The 16,744-nt window shown below is 46.6% G+C and overlaps 1 protein-coding gene across 2 annotated transcripts in view; it reads right to left on the reverse strand.

The window, feature by feature from the left end:
- Nucleotides 1-1,281: 1,281 nt before the first annotated feature.
- PIP4K2C (phosphatidylinositol-5-phosphate 4-kinase type 2 gamma) overlaps nt 1,282-16,744 on the reverse strand; it is a 100,847-nt gene continuing 85,384 nt past the window's right edge. For both annotated transcript variants that reach the window (XM_040340903.1, XM_040340902.1), the window contains exons 9-10: nt 11,949-12,052; nt 1,282-3,114 (exon numbers count right to left, since the gene is read on the reverse strand). In XM_040340903.1, the coding sequence (XP_040196837.1) occupies nt 3,034-3,114; nt 11,949-12,052 (185 nt within the window). In that variant the 3' untranslated portion in view covers nt 1,282-3,033. The remainder of the gene's footprint in view (nt 3,115-11,948; nt 12,053-16,744) is intronic.

The raw sequence follows: 16,744 nt of genomic DNA on the forward strand, positions 1-16,744 counted from the left end.
TATTGATGTCAGAGCCAAGCCCTGCCTATCATCCTCCATGCAATACGAAAACAACAGGCAACAGTGGCGTGGGTCTTGTTCCAAGGGCAGACCTTAAAGTTATTCCTTTTTACTTCACCTCGAGAAGAAAAAAAGCATGTGGCTCGTTCTATAAAAACAAGTGTTCAAAATCTAAAACTCCAAAAAAGCATCCACAACAAAAAGATTTTAGTCCTTTTCTTACAGTAACATTTTAAAAGCAACATTTGAATATAACCAATGAACCACTATAAACGGTGTCATAGGTTTTATGTAAGTGACAACTTCATTAGAGTTTAAATATTTCCCACCTCAGTGCATGGGCATAGACTAGAAAGGTAGGTGCTAAAAGTGCAGTTGGTAAATCTACATCTAAAAAAGGCCTTATAAATACATTTTATTGAGGTTCATTGTGGGTTATAAAAAATATTAAAAAATTCTAAAGCGAAAGCATGTGATCCATCGGCTTGATAGATATCGTTTGCTTTAAAATTGTGTTTGCTTTTAACATTTGCTTTCAGAATGAATGGGCCTTCCCAAACAAAAACATCTGTTGTTGGAATTTAGTTTAAGAACAATGATTTCATCCTGTTTCTTCTAAATGAGACCTTACCATTTTGCTGCACACTCAATGTATTTTTCAAATTAAACTTAAAAGTGGTTGTAAAGCCACTTTGGAAAAAAAATAATTAACACCTGCAAGACAATTAAAGGCATAATGAGCTAGTATGCATAGCATACTAGCTCATTATGTAATACTCACATGAGATTAAAGCCCTCGCTGCGGTGCCCGTACATAGCACCGGCCGCTGACATCACTCCCGGGTGTTACTTCCGGGTATTGCAACTCCGGCGCTGTGATTGGCCGGAGCCGCGTTGACGTCACTCGCTTTCATGCGTGCGGGAGCCGCCGGTAATGGCACAGTTCAACTGAAGCAACGGCACGATGTGCCATTGCTTCAGTGCGCATATGGCGATGACTTCAGCACATGCAGACACAGGTGATAACTGCTAAACCGTGCAGTAGCTACAGGTAAGCCTCATTATAGGCTTACCTGTAGCAAAAAGTGTGTTGTAAGGGTTTACAACCATTTTAATGTGGCTGCGTTCCATGCAATGGTTTTGTCATGCGGATCCTATTATTTCATTACAAGTCTGTCTTACAATGGCTTGCTCAAGTATCTAACAGTGTTAAACATACACTGTTACAGGTAACCTGAGGCCATGTGATCTCTACCAAGGATTTAGGTAATGTTGCAAAACTAAAATGCAGTGTTTTTATTCATACCAGAAAAGATGCATATGCTTTGATAATGATCATACTTGTACTGATTCACTTGAAGTCTACTCTAACGACTTGTCTGCTTTAAATTTGGCCTGTTGTCTACAGTAAAGAAATAAAAGCGTAAGAAAAGCATTACAAATCTGATATATTTAATAATAAAGCCAATTATACCACCCACCAGAAAATAAAAATAACATAACCCTTGTACTACGTGACCTCAAAGAGCACCATCAAGGCACATTGGTTATTATGTTGATCTCCAAGGAAACCATATTTACCCTACCGGAATGAAAGCACTCACTGGAAACAGTATTTTACAGGAATGCAAAGAAAAAATGTCATATCTACTTGAAATGGCAAAGAACAAAAAAAAAAAAAACCTCCTCCTGCAGCTCATTGTCACTGTTCCAGGGTGCTGGTTCTACCCAATGTTAGCAGAAAACTGTTCAGCAGATATACATGGTGGAGCTGCATTGAAAACCAAAGCAAAAAAAAAAGAGTAAATATATGTTTTTATGCAGAAGCAACACTAACAGTTTAAAGACTTCTGTTAAAATGCCTGTGAAAAAAAAAAAAAAAAAGAAGACATTTACCAGTCACACGTGCCAAGTTATAAATGTGCCAGAAGCTTAACGTCAGCAGCCTATCCACATCAATAGAAGTGGATTTACATTGTTAACTGTAAAAGCACATATTAAAGGTTTAACACTTTTTACCTCTTTTTAGTCCAGTACTGCTGTGTGTTATTTCATATATTTGCTTGGAAAGTAGAAAGTACCTCCCTGCCCCCTCCTCCACATCTTCTAATCACAAGTGTCCTCATGCATACTTAAGCCGGCCATAGATGGTGCAATATTCTTTCCTACAACCACAGGTTGCAGAAAAGAAAATAGCTCGATTTCCCCATCAACATGGAGCTACTGTGTTTTCCTAACGGTGGGGAAATCCGTCCGTCCAGGGAGAACACAGTGATTACTGCTAGTGGCTATTGCGGCATGAAAAATCTGACATGCTGGATCGACTTGGGTACAATCAGCCTGCCCATACATGGCTCGAATCTTGGCCAATCCCTGTTGAACCGGCTTAGGTTCACACCATCTATGGCTGACTTTATAGTGCTGAGAAAGGGGAAGGAAGGAGGCTATTTGACCATATCTGACATAAAGACTACAAAGCGCACTGAACGGAGTGATCAAACGCTGGTGCCTTTATGCTCACTGGATAACCACTATAACAAGAAAGTGGAGGCAAGACTATAAAAACAGAAGTTGTCAGAAAACATCTATTTAAATAAATAGGAAATATGACAAAAAGATTGAAGATAAGACCAGCAATAATATTGTATGTAGCTTAAATGACTTGAACCAGTGATCAAGCATCCAATTTCTAATTCTGCATTAAGCCAGAAATAAACAGCTTATTAGTAACATGGGAAAAAACTCCCTCTCTCTCTATATATATATTTTCTATTTATTCAGTCCATCAAAATTTCCTCCAGCAGTAGTTTTCAAAACACTTCAGTAAGTGGCTTCATGAATATTGGCCAGTTTGTTGGTAAATGCTTTCAAATTAAAATTATGTTGTTTGAAAAGTAACAAAGCTAAAAGGCAAAAAGAAATCCTTGGCCTCCTAAAATTGAGTTTTGATATAGTCTTCTTAACAGATTTGCAATACTGCTGTCAGATTATATACATCTGAGATGCTAATCCTGTGTTGTCAACTTTGAAGCCTTATGCAAAGACGTTTGTGACAAATTCCAGGAATCTCTTCCCATACTGGTCAGGATGAACAGTAGAAATCTCAGCTCCAGCCTAGAAAACAGAGGTAACATTGGTAAGATACTTCTTTGAAACAGATTCATAGTACTCTTACTTCTTTTTACAGCCACAAATGTTTTCTGTACCACTTCTACCTTTACATTTTTAAAGGAGAGGGGTCCAGCCTGAACTTTTTAGGCTGGGCTTCTCCTCTGGGTCACAGAAGTGCAATCTATTCTTCTTCACTCCTGTGACCTGTTTTCAGCGGAGAGGGGTCTGAAGTCCGCTCTCCGCTGACGTCACTGTCATCAGTCGGGGCAGCGCATCATCACGACTTCCAAGTTGGGACACGCCAGTTGCCCCGATTGATGGCAATCTCAGCGAACAGCTGAGACAGTCCATCCCCACCCCTCCACAGCTCAGCGCTCCAATAAGCGTGGAGAAGCAGAGAGGAAAGACGCTGACTGACAGCATCTTTCCTCTCTGGGAGGAGTGAGAACCGAGCCATCAGCGATGTTCGGTGGCTCAGTTCTCAGTGCAGAGACGGCAGGGGACAGATGGAGCATCGGTCTGATGCTCCATGCACCGAGGTAAGTATGAATAAAAGAAATTATATATATATATATATATATATATATATATATATATATATATATATATATATATATATATATATATATTAGGGTTGTCCCGATACCGATACTAGTATCGGTATCCGGACCGATTCCGAGTATTTGCGGGAGTACTCGTACTCCCGCAAATACCCCCGATACCCAAATAGAATACTAAACCCCCCCTCCCCCTCCTCCGCGACGCCGCATCCCGCCGCCATTCGCCGCATCCCCGCTGCCGCCGACTGTGTCATACGCCGGGAACATTACAGCTTTGAATAGCTGTAATGATTGGCGCCGCGCATAGACACTCCCCCTCGCTCGGGTGAACTGTCCAATCCCGAGCGAGGGGGAGTGTCTATACGCAGCGCCAATCATTACAGCGATTCAAAGTTGTAATGTTCCCGGCGTATGACACAGTCAGCGGCAGCGAGGATGCAGGTAAGTGGGACATGGATACATGGGGGGGAGACGCTGGATACATGGGGGGGAGACGCTGGATGGGGGGAGACGCTGGATACATGGGGGGGAGACGCTGGATACATGGGGGGGAGACGCTGGATACATGGGGGGGAGACGCTGGATACATGGGGGGAGACGCTGGCTGCATGGGGGGAGACAATGGCTGCATGGGGGGAGACAATGGCTGCATGGGGGGAGACAATGGCTGCATGGGGGGTGACAATGGCTGGATGGGGGGTGACAATGGCTGGATGGGGGGTGACAATGGCTGGATGGGGGGGGTGACAATGGCTGGATGGGGGGGTGACAATGGCTGCATGGGGGTGACAATGGCTGCATGGGGGTGACAATGGCTGCATGGGGGGAGACGCTGGATGGGGGGAGACAATGGCTGGATGGGGGGAGACAATGGCTGGATGGGGGGTGACAATGGCTGGATGGGGGGTGACAATGGCTGCATGGGGGGTGACAATGGCTGCATGGGGGGTGACAATGGCTGCATGGGGGGGTGACAATGGCTGCATGGGGGGAATACATTGCTGGATGGGGGGTGACAATGGCTGGATGGGGGGAGACAATGGCTGGATGGGGGGAGACAATGGCTGCATGGGGGAGACAATGGCTGCATGGGGGAGACAATGGCTGCATGGGGGGAGACAATGGCTGCATGGGGGGAGACAATGGCTGCATGGGGGGAGACAATGGCTGCATGGGGGGAGACAATGGCTGCATGGGGGGAGACAATGGCTGCATGGGGGGAGACAATGGCTGCATGGGGGGAGACAATGGCTGCATATGTGGGGGGACATCGCTGCATTTGGGGACACATTTAAAAAAAGTATCGGTATTCGGTATCGGCGACTACTTGAAAAAAAGTATCGGTACTCGTACTCGGTCCTAAAAAAGTGGTATCGGGACAACCCTAATATATTATATAAATATACATATTAATAAACTCATACTTCTTTTAACCACTTGCCGCCCGCCAATGACAAATTGACGTTGGCAAAGTGGTTGTAGAATACTGACTGGACGTAATATGACGTCCTCAGGATTCTGAGCCGCTGCGCACCCCCAGGGGCGCGCATCGCGGCGATCGTTGTTGCAGGGCGTCAGTCTGACACCCCGCAACACCGATCAAGGTAAAGAGTCTCTCACAGAGACTCTTTACCACGTGATCAGCCGTGTCCAATCACGGCTGATCACGATGTAAACAGGAAAAGCCGGTAATCGGCTTTTCCTCACTCGCATCTGTCAGACGCGAGTAGAGGAGAGCCGATCGGCTGCTCCTGTGACAGGGGGGTTTGTGCTCATCGATTATCAGCACAGCCCCGCCCGAGGATGCCCACTGGACCACCAGGGATGCCCACTGGACCACCAGGGATTAAAAAAATTAAAATAAAGATATGTAAAGTGCTAGACCACCAGGGATGAGGACACAAAAAATGGATGCCAATCAGTGCCGCAATGGATGCCAATCAGTGCCCACAATTGGCATCACTGATTGGCAGGCATTGTTTGGCACTGAGTGGCATCCATTAGTAAAACACATACAATAGTGCCCATCTATGCCCATCCGTGCCACCTATCAGTGCCCATCCGTGCTGCCCAGTGCCGCCTATCCGTGCCGCCCATTAGTGCCCATCAATGCCACCACATCAGTGCCACCTCATCGGTGCCCATCAGTGCCGCCTTATCAGTTCCCGTCAGTGCCGTACCATCAGTGCCCATCAGTGAAGGAGAAAACGTATTTACAATGTTTTAGAATAGAAAAAAAAACGTTTTTTTTTTTTCAAAATTTTCGGTCATTTTTTATTTATTTTTGCAGAAAATAAATATCCCAGAGGTGATCAAAATACCACCAAAAGAAAGCTCTATTTGTGGGTACAAAATGATAAAAATTTAGTTTGGGTACAGTGTAGCATAACCGCGCAATTGTCACTCAAAGTGCAACAGCGCTGAAAGCTAAAAATTGGTCTGGGCGGGAAGGTGTATAAGTGCCCTGTATGGAAGTGGTTAATATATATATAAAAAAAAAAAAAAAAAGCGGATTTTATGCTCTCGATAAAATCTTTTTCTCTGAGTTCATGGACGGACACAGCCTTAATCTCAACATAGTGGGTATTGGCGTTCTATTAGGAGTGACTAGGCAGAAACTTAAAGAAAAGGTTAAACTTATCATACACACCCTACAGCCCCGCCCAGGGGGCGGGCCCTCTGGGTATAACCCCTCTCTCTGCATCTCGCAGGTCAGTTCGTCAAAAAGTAGTACAAACATAAAAAGGAGGGGTTGGTGCTGTGTCAGTCCATGAACTCAGAGAAAAAGATTTTACGGTGAGCATAAAATCCTATTTTCTCTTTCGTTCATAAACGGACACAGCCTTAATCTTGACAAAGTGGGACGTCCCAAAGCAGTGTAATAAAAAATGAGGGGTGGAAACAGCATAAACTTAAACGTCACCCCAAAACAAACAGAGCTGCTCCACTGAGGAGTTGCAACTCTAAAAAGCTGCCTGCAAAACTTTGCGGCCGAAAGAAGCATCCGAAGATGCACTCACATCAATCTTATAGAATTTAGTGAAAGTGTGAGCGGACGACCAAGTCGCTGCTTTACACACCTGAGAAACATACGCTTTATGTGGGAAAGCCCAGAAGGCACCTATTGCCCGGGTCGAATGCGCCGTGACAGGAAAGGGGGGCGTCCGACCCCTTATGGCGTAAGCCTGAATCACCATCTGTCGAATCCACCTTGAGATGGTGGCCGATGAGACCGCTAGGCCCTTCTTGGGACCAGCCACCGAAACAAACAGTGAGTCTGACCTCCGGAACGGAGCAGTGACAGCCAAGTATACTCTCAGAGCTCGGACAACGTCCAAGGAATGCATTGCCGTCTCTCTAGGGTGCGACAGATTAGGACACAAGGATGGAAGTACAATGTCTTCATAGAGATGGAATGCCGAGACGACCTTGGGTAGAAAAGATGGCTGCGGACACAGCACCACCTTATCCTTGTGGAAAATTAGGTAGGGAGCCCTACATGATAAGGTGGCCAGCTCAGACTTGTCTAACTGACGTGATCGCCACCAAAAAGACCACCTTCTGAGAAAGTGTCAACAAGGAAAACTCCCTAATTTCTTCAAACGGTGCCTTCTGAAGCACCGAGAGAACCAGGTTCAAGACCCACGGAGGTAGTGGAGGACAGATCGGAGGGGCCACATGCCGAACCCCCTGTACAAATGTTCTCACTAGAGAGTGAGTCGCCAGGGGTCACTGAAAAAAAACAGCCAGGGCAGATATCTGCCCCTTAATAGTGCTTAAGGCAAGCTTTTGGTCCACCCCGCGCTGTAAGAACAGTTGTACCCTGGACACCAAATAAGTCAGTGGATTCCACTTAATTTCTTCGCAAAGCGCCAAGTAAGCTCTCCAAGTGAGATAAAAAATCCTCCTAAAGGATAACTTCCTAGCCCTGGTAGAAATTACAGAATCCGATAGGCCCCGGTCTCTTAGCACCTGGCTTTCAATAGCCATGCCGTTAAAGCCAGCGACTGAAGCAGGATGTAGTATGGGACCTTGTGACAGCATAGCGGTAGACGCCAAGGGACGTCTGCTACTAGCCGCACTAGATTGGCCTCGGCGTCCTTGGTATGCCAATCTGGGGCGATTAGGATCATCGGGATCCCCTCTGCCTCCACTCTGCAAAGCAGAAGAGGCAGGAGCTTTAGAGAAAGGCATAGATTAGCCGATACTGACTCCACAGCGCCACTAACGCATCTGTGGCGTCCGTCAATGGGTGTTTCAAACTGGCCACAAACCTCAATACCTTCAGATTGAGTCGAGACGCCAGATCTACATCTGGCGTGCCCCATCTTTGGCAAAGGAGCTGAAACACCTCCGGGTGCAGAGACCATTCTCCCTGGTCCAACATCTGGCGACTCAGGTAGTCCGCCTGCCAGTATTTCACACCCGGAATGTATATGGCCGACAGTGCCGGTATGCTCCTTTCTGCCCACCTTAGGATGTGAGCGGCTTCAGACGCTGCAGCCAAGCTTTTTGTTCCTCCTTGATGGTTGACATATGCCACCGCCGTGGCGTTGTCCGACTGGATCCTGACTGGACGCCCCTGTAGTCTCTGAGACCATGAGGAGAGGCACAGCCTGATCGCCCGAAGTTGCAGGGCATTGATCGGCAAGTGGGAATCCTCCGGGGACCAGTGACCCTGGGTCGACTGAACCTCCCAGACTCCCCCCCCCCCCCCACCCAGTAAGGCTGGCGTCCGTCGTGATGACTGTCCAGTGATAAGGAAGGAACGACTTCCCGGACAGAAGTGCCGGTGAGGTCAGCCACCAAACCAGGGAGGCCCTGACCAGGTGGCTCACCCGGATCTGATAATCCAGGGATGATGGGCACTTGTCCCATCTGGACAGAATTTCCCTCTGTAGCACTCGCGTGTAAGATTGCGCATATGGTACCGCCTCGAAGGAGGCAACCATGAGGCCCAGGAGTCCAGAATCAACCCCAGATATACTAGGCGTTGAGTCGGTACCATTACTGACTTCTGAATGTTCAGTATCCACCCAAAATATCTGAGGGTCCGACAGGTTATAGACGCGCTCACTTCTAATTCTGAGGCTGAAGCGGCCCTCAGAAGCAGGTCGTCCAAGTAGCCCACGATAGCGATGCCAGATTGTCTTAGGGCGAGAATTGGGGCAAGCACCTTGGTGAACACCCTTGCATACCTCCCAACCGTCCCGGATTTCGCGGGAATGTCCCACGATTTACGGTAAATCCCGTGATCAGTGCTAGAGTCCCGCGATTACGCGGCACCCCCACCCCCGATTAGCGGTAAATCCCACGGTCCCGCAATTGGCGATAAACTCCCCCCCCTCAACAACTCCGATCCACGGAATTCCTCCCCCCCCCAGCTCAACAACTTCGTTGGGAGGTATGCTCATTTGTCCCTCATCCTGAAGTTGAAAAGTTGGGAGGTATGCCCTTGGTGCCGATGCCAGGCCAAAGGAGAGAGCCACGAATTGATAGTGGTCTTCCCCGACCGCAAAGCGCAGACGTTTCTGATGCTTTGTGCATATGGGGACATGTAAATAGGCATCCCTGATTTCCAAGGATGCCAGAAAGTCCCTTTTTGGAAGCTTGGTCCGCCGACCAATTCTTTAACCAAAGTAGATGGCGTAACATCACTGCCTGAGCAGAAGCGCTGGCCAGCAGAGGAATAGTGTCCAAGGCTGATTCACAAACACATTTTAGGCCCTGTACTAGTTGTTCCGCTAGGGCTACCTTGTGGGAGGAAGCGTGATGTGTTTGTAACCCATTGAGCAGCATCTTTGCCCATTCCGTGAGTGTCTGGGACACCAGCGCCCCAACTATGGTTGGGCGTACCGCCGAACCTACTACAGTGTATAGGTTATGGGATATCGCCTCAGCCTTCTTGTCCGCCGGGTCCTTGAAGGCAGGAGCCCCCTCCACCGGAATGGTGGTTAGCTTGTTTAGTCTGGACACAGGAGGGTCCACTATGGGGGGCGAGGTCCATTTCTTCAAGAAACTCTCCTCCAGTGGGTAACGTAGCGCCAGGTTCTTAGGTACTAAAAAAGGTCTTTTGTGGTTTGTCCCATTCCTTGTATAAAAGTTTGTCCAAGTAAGACACACAAGGGAACACCTTAGCAGTACGGGTCGCCTTACATTACCCAAAGGGGAGCGGCGCTTCTGTTGCTTCTACAGACCCCTCTATCTTTAGGGTATCTCGCACTGCGGTGATAAGGTCACTCACCAGAGCCTTCTCGCGTGCTGACCTGGGTCCAGAATCATCCTCACTGTCTGGCCGATCTTGGTCCGCATTGTCAGATACCTCAGAGTTAGGGTCTTGAGCCGTAGCTAGACCCGGCTCCGCATCGGAGTTGTCCCCAGAAGTTGGCGGGGGGAGGGGGCGCTTTCTAGCCCCCGTTCTTCAACCCTGGCACCTAGGATTGCCGACATAGCGTCCGATACATCGGGTGCAGGGGCATCAATTGCCAGCTCAGGTGTTTCAGGGGGAAAAAAAAAACGTCTGTTTCTGAGGTCATGCCACCCACACGCCTGACACAGGGATTTCCAAGCAAGGTGCGACAACCCACCCTCCTAACTGCAGCAGAGATGAGGGGTTGGTCCCCAGAGGACTCACCACCCAGGAACCAGTACTGAGCTGCTTCTTTTCTGCTGAATCTAGCAGAGCTAAGGTCTGTCGGTCTGCTGAAATGGCTGCTATTATTATAAGGCTGCTGCTTTTAATCAGCTTTTGTTTGCTAGCCAGCAGCGCGTCTGTCTAGCTGTGGATTTATGAAGATGGCCGCCACTCAGGCGCTAGAGGCCAACCACACTGAGGCCCCAAAAGCATGGTCGCCAATGTTATCTAGATAGGCTTAGGCTACAAAAAAACGGGACGCTAGAGGCCCCAGCTTCATGGTAAGGCTGCCGGAAACGTTACCGTTTAAGGCCAGTCCTTGGGGCGTACCGCGCAGGCCGCTGAGCGGCCGATAGACGCAGCACAGCCCCCTTGGGCGCCGAGCGTGTGCAACACCTCCGGAACCCTGGGCGACTACAAGAAAATGGCCGCCAGTAGGTAAACCTGTAGACCCCAAAAGTATGGCTGCCAATCGAGTCAAGTAGATGCCAATTACAGTGCGGCTACAAGAAAATGGCCGCCAAGTATACAAACAATCCAGAATATGGTCACAGGAAAAATGGTCGGCGGACACACAGTAGCAGAATCTCTTATGCAGCTCTATTCATTGCAAGAAGGAAAGGCAGCATGCCGACAGTATGGAGCAAAACACAAGTTAACAATCTCCTTTGGCACTTATACATTTATCTTAAACAAAGTTGGTTCCCCCCAGGTGGAGCTCCCCAGGGGAACCCCCACCTCAGCAGTCTAGGGAGGGAAGGGGAAGGGAATATGGAGCCCTTTACTGACCTCTCCAGGGATGCCCAGCTGTGTCTTCTGCTAAAGCAAGGTAGAAACTACTTACCCTCCTGTGGATTTATGCTGGAAGCATCCTGGACAGTACATCTACCGCTTGGTGACGGAGGTGACTGTCGGCCAGGCTACTGCGACTCGGCCCTGCAGACCGGTCCTTATGCAAGCCCTGAAGCGTATAGCTCACCGGCCACCCGTAGAGCGACGGGCATGTCGTGGATGACCCAGCGCGCAGCTATGGTCGGCACACGCTCGATGGCCGAAACTGGAAAGAATACAAGGATCTGAGATCCAGCCTGTCGCCCAGTCGACAGTTGATCGAAGATCGCAGGAAAAAACTTTAAAAAAAAAATCCAAAAACAGAATTTGAACTAACAGCCTCCAAGCCTATGGGCCTGAAGGGAGCCATGTCTTCTCCTAAACTAGGCAGAAAAAAAACTGACCTGCGAGATGCAGAGAGAGGGGTTATACCAAGAGGGCCTGCCCCCTGGGCGAGGCTGTAGGGTTTGTATGATAAGTTTAACCTTTTCTATAAGTTTCTGCCTAGTCACTCCTAAAGGAAGGCTAATACCCACTAAGTCAAGATTAAGGCTGTGTCTGTCCATGAACGAAAGAGAAATTTACAAGACAACAATAACCTCCTGCAGCAGTGGCAGCGGTTGGTCAGAAAAAAAGACCCAGGCATATGCCCCACTAGTAAAATGTGAGCTGCTGGGTGAATCATTTCAATGGAACTGTGCCAAAAAAAAAATTACTTATGTAATAAAAAGTGTTATGTATATAATATATGTTTGTTATTCCCAGCAGATTTCTCTAATGCAGTATACACAACAGAAATACTCAGACATTACCCCATGCTTTACGGTTTTCGCTGCATGAGCTGCTTTCTTCTTTGCATCATACTGTGTTAAAATATCGATGAGTCCCATGAAATAGACCTCTTTCTGTGGAGCACCTGTAAAAATGAAGACAGAGCAGATATGTCAAAGTGAAGTCCAGTATGTGGTTTTATTAAGTATGATTTATGTTGCGCCTTGTCCCATGTCAAATATACTGCAGAAAGAACAGTAAAATAAGATTTTTGACCTATAGCACCAATAAAATCCTTTTCTGGAGTAGCGTACAGGACACAGGATCCTTAGTTTACAAGCATGAGTTAACCACTTAAGGACCGGACCAATATGCTGCTAAATGACCCAAGGGGTTTTTACAATTCGGCACTGCGTCGCTTTAACAGACAATTGCGCGGTCGTGCGACGTGGCTTCCAAACAAAATTGGCGTCCTTTTCCCCACAAATAGAGCTTTCTTTTGGTGGTATTTGATCACCTCTGCGGTTTTTATTTTTTGCGCTATAAACAAAAATAGAGCGACAATTTTGAAAAAAAATGCAATATTTTTTACTTTTTGCTATAATAAATATCCCCCAAAAACATATATATATAAAAAAAAAATTTTTCCTCAGTTTAGGCCGATACGTATTCTTCTACCTATTTTTGGTAAAAAAATAAAAATAAAAAAAATCGCAATAATCGTTTATCGGTTGGTTTGCGCAAAATTTATAGCGTTTACAAAATAGGGGATAGTTTTATTGCATTTTTTTTTTTTTTTACTACTAATGGCGGCGATCAGCGTTTTTTTTCGCGACTGCGACATTATGGCGGACACTTCGGACAATTTTGACACATTTTTGGGACAATTGTCATTTTCACAGCAAAAAATGCATTTAAATTGCATTGTTTATTGTGAAAATGACAGTTGCAGTTTGGGAGTTAACCACAGGGGGCGCTGTAGGAGTTAGGAGTGTGTGTTTACAACTGTAGGGGGGTGTGGCTGTAGGACTGACATCATCGATCGAGTCTCCCTATAAAAGGGATCACTCGATCGATGCAGCCGCCACAGTGAAGTACGGGGAAGTCGTGTTTACATACGGCTCTCCCCGTTCTTCAGCTCCGGGGAGCGATCGCAACGGAGCGGCTATAAACGAATAGCCGCGCCGTCGTCCCAGATCGCTCCCCGCGGGAATCCGACCGCCGCATGTAGCGGGGGGGGGGGGGTCCCGAACGGACCCCCGACCCGCCGGAAAGGCAGGGACGTACAGGTACGCCAATGTGCCTGTACGTGCCATTCTGCCGACGTATATCTCCATGCGGCGGTCGGGAAGCGGTTAATATATTATAAAAATTCATAAAGGGAAGTGTGCAATAAGAATATGTGCTAAATACAACATAAAGTGCCAAGTGTCAGATCAAAAGTTCCATCTGGAAAATAAGCCGTGTCCCCATCACTGGAGTGTCATTTCAAGTCTGAAAATGTAACTGCCAGAAAATCCCCCAATTCCCCCACCTTGGAAGAACTGAAAACACAAATAGATCATACTATACCTAAAGAAAAGGTAAGCTACCAACACAGAATTTGTCCAAGCAAATTTGGAATAGGTGGCCTGCTACCCTGGGTTTAGCTCAGATTTTATTAATTCGGAATAGATAATTGGTTTAAAATAGGGGGAGACTGGCTGGTGTATCCTATACTGGAGGGTATTTGGGTATTGATCAGACAGTTATATTGTTTATGGCTGTATGAAATACAAGTCAAGGCACCGACTGTTTTTTGTTCTCGTTTTGCTTCGTTTGAGTGTTTAGTATATGTATATTGGATTTTCTCTTTGTTCTTGTACAAGGCCGGGTTCACACTGGTACGACATAGAAGTCAGATGGCTTCCGCTCTGACTTTGCCCTACGACTTCATGTCCAACCTTCCATGCTACTTCAATAAACAGGAACCGACAGTACCAGGCCCTTTGGAGTCTGGTCTGGTGCCTTGGGGTGGGGGTCACAGATGCCAACTTGCCCCAAAGCACCCCCCACTTTTGGAGGGCCTGTGCTGTGAACAAGGCCTGTGTGCCAAAATGCGTGTGCGTGGTCTTTTACTATGGTCATATGACAATAAAAGACTGAATTTCCAGTGGTGCCGGCTCTTCAATGCACCCCATGTTGAGGGCATGTGGCCAAGTTTGGTCCGCGGGGGCTCACTCGCCCCCCCTTTTCTGACCTACCGGTTGTGTGCTCAGATTAGGGTCTGGTATGGATATTTTTTTGGCATTAGGGTTCCCCCTAAAATCCATACTAGACCGAAGGGCCTGGTCAGGAATCAGGGGAGAACCCCACACGTTTTTCATTTTGGCGTGGGGCTCCCCTTCAAGATCCTCAGAGTACAAGTTGCATGCCAAAGTTGGATCAGTTAAGATGATAATCTGACTCATCCAACTTCAATGATATTGAATGGGCAGAAATAGGACCAAAGTCAGAGTAAAGTAGTGCAGGAACCTTTTTCAAAGTCAAACCAGTTAAGACGGTTCTCATAGGGGACCATTGATTTATACATGTCATGTGACATGTGCTCCCAAAGTCGGAGCGTATGTCGCACCAGCGTGAATCGGTCCTAAGAGTGATTTAACATGGTATTTGGATAATTACATTTCTAGAAGGTTTATAATTATATTGAAATTTAACTAACTGGATTTTACGACTGTTGGTATTGTAAAAGAAATATATAAACCAATAAAAATTATTGTTGATAAAAAGGAGACTTTCAGGATGTGAAGCTGTCCGGATATTTTTCTAATACCATCAGTGGTGAGCTGAGCTGGTGATTTGAGAGAAAAAAAAAAAAAACACTTTCATCCTGCTCCTTTAAATTTTCTCACCACTACGATTTAATACATATATCGATTTGACCCCAGTAACAATTACAAAATCAAAACGAATTATATATATACATATACACACACACACACACACACACACACACACACACACACACATACATACATACACACATATATATATATACACACACACACACACACACACACACACAGTTTCTCACAAAAGTGAGTACACCCCTCACATTTCTGTAAATATTTTATTATATATCTTTTCATGTGACAACACTGCTGAAATGACACTTTACTACAATGTAGTATGAGTGTAAAGCTTGTATAACAGTGTAAATGTTCTATCCCCTCAAAATAACTCAACACAGCCATTAATTTCTAAACTGCTGGCAACAAAAGGGAGTATACCCCTAAGTGAAAATGTCCAAATTGGGCCCAATTAGCCATTTTCCCTCCCCGATGTCATGTGACTTGCTAGCGTTACAAGGTGTCAGGTGTGAATGGGGACCAGGTGTGTTAAATTATATCATATCCAGAGGTTATCTTTGGGAAATAAACGTGTGAGTGCTGCCAGCATTGCTGCAGAGGTTGAAGGGGTGGTGGGGGGTCAGCCTGTCAGCGCTCAGACCATATGCCCACAAACAAGCGTGTGTGGCGGCAACCAGGTGAGGAGTACAAAGACCAGGTGTGTCTTGCCTACAGTCAAGTATGGTAGTGAGTGTCATGGTCTGGGGCTGCATAAGTGCTGCAGACACTGGGGAGCTACAATTGAGGGAACCATGAATGCCAACATGTATTGTGACATACTGAAGCAGAACATGATCCCCTCCCTTTGGAGACTGGGCCGCAGGGAAGAATTCCAACAAAACCACCCCAAACACACCTCCAAGATGACTACTGCCTTGCTAAAGAAGTTGAGGGTAAAGGTGACTGTCCAAGCATGTCTCCAGACCTAAACCTAAGCGCAAGGTCTCCAACATCCACCAGCTTTGTGATGTCGACATGGAAGAGTACTCCAGGGGCAACCTGTGAAGCTCTGGTGAACTCCATGCCCAAGAGGGTTAAGGCAGCGCTGGAAAATAATGGTGGCCACACAAAATATTGACACTTTGGGCCCAATTTGGACATTTTCACCTAGGGTTGTACTCACTTTTGTTGACAGCGGTTTAGACATTAATGGCTGTATGTTGAGTTATTTTGAGGGGACAGCAAATTTACACTGTTATACAAGCTGTACACTCACTACTTTACATTGTAGCAAAGTGTAATTTCTTCAGTGTTGTTGCATGAAAAGATACCTCATCATTCCAAGCTTTAACAGGAGGCTTACACACAGCTTCCTTTAGTTGTTTGTAGAGAACCTCCAGCTCCAGCTGCAACACGTAGGAAACAGTTATAGTATTACACTTACAGCAACAAAAAAAGGGCAGGTTATTGCTATTCTGAAAGATGGGAAACCAAGTTAGTAAGTCCAACTGAATTTTCCCAAAACATCTTTCAGGACAGCACCCAAGAGGATAATCAAGACTTTCCCCATTTAGGGTGGGAACAACAGCCTGCATGACTGTCCTGCCTGGTCCCCAGCCGTCAGGAGGCCTAACCTATGACAGGCAAAGGTTGTCAGACTCGTCCAGGTAGCTGCCTTACAGATCTGTTCGGGGGTGGTACCAGCTCTTTGCACCCAGCTCACTGCCAAAGCTCTTGTAGAATGAGCCCGAATACCAACTTGACTCTTCTGGCCTGAAAGAGAATAGGCCTCTGTGATTGCCATTCTCAACCATCTGGCAATGGTTCCTCTGGTAGCTTGTCTACCTTTCTTACTACCAACATATGAAACAAATAATGCGTCCAAAGTCCTTAGTGGCTTCCAGGTAACATAAAAAAGCAGTCTTAAAGGGGTGTTCCAGCCAATTTTTATGTTTATTAAAAGTCAGCAGCTACAAAAAGTGTAGCTGCTGGCTTTTAATAAACAT

Source organism: Rana temporaria, chromosome 2 (assembly GCF_905171775.1).
Source record: "Rana temporaria chromosome 2, aRanTem1.1, whole genome shotgun sequence".
Taxonomy (NCBI): domain Eukaryota; kingdom Metazoa; phylum Chordata; class Amphibia; order Anura; family Ranidae; genus Rana; species Rana temporaria.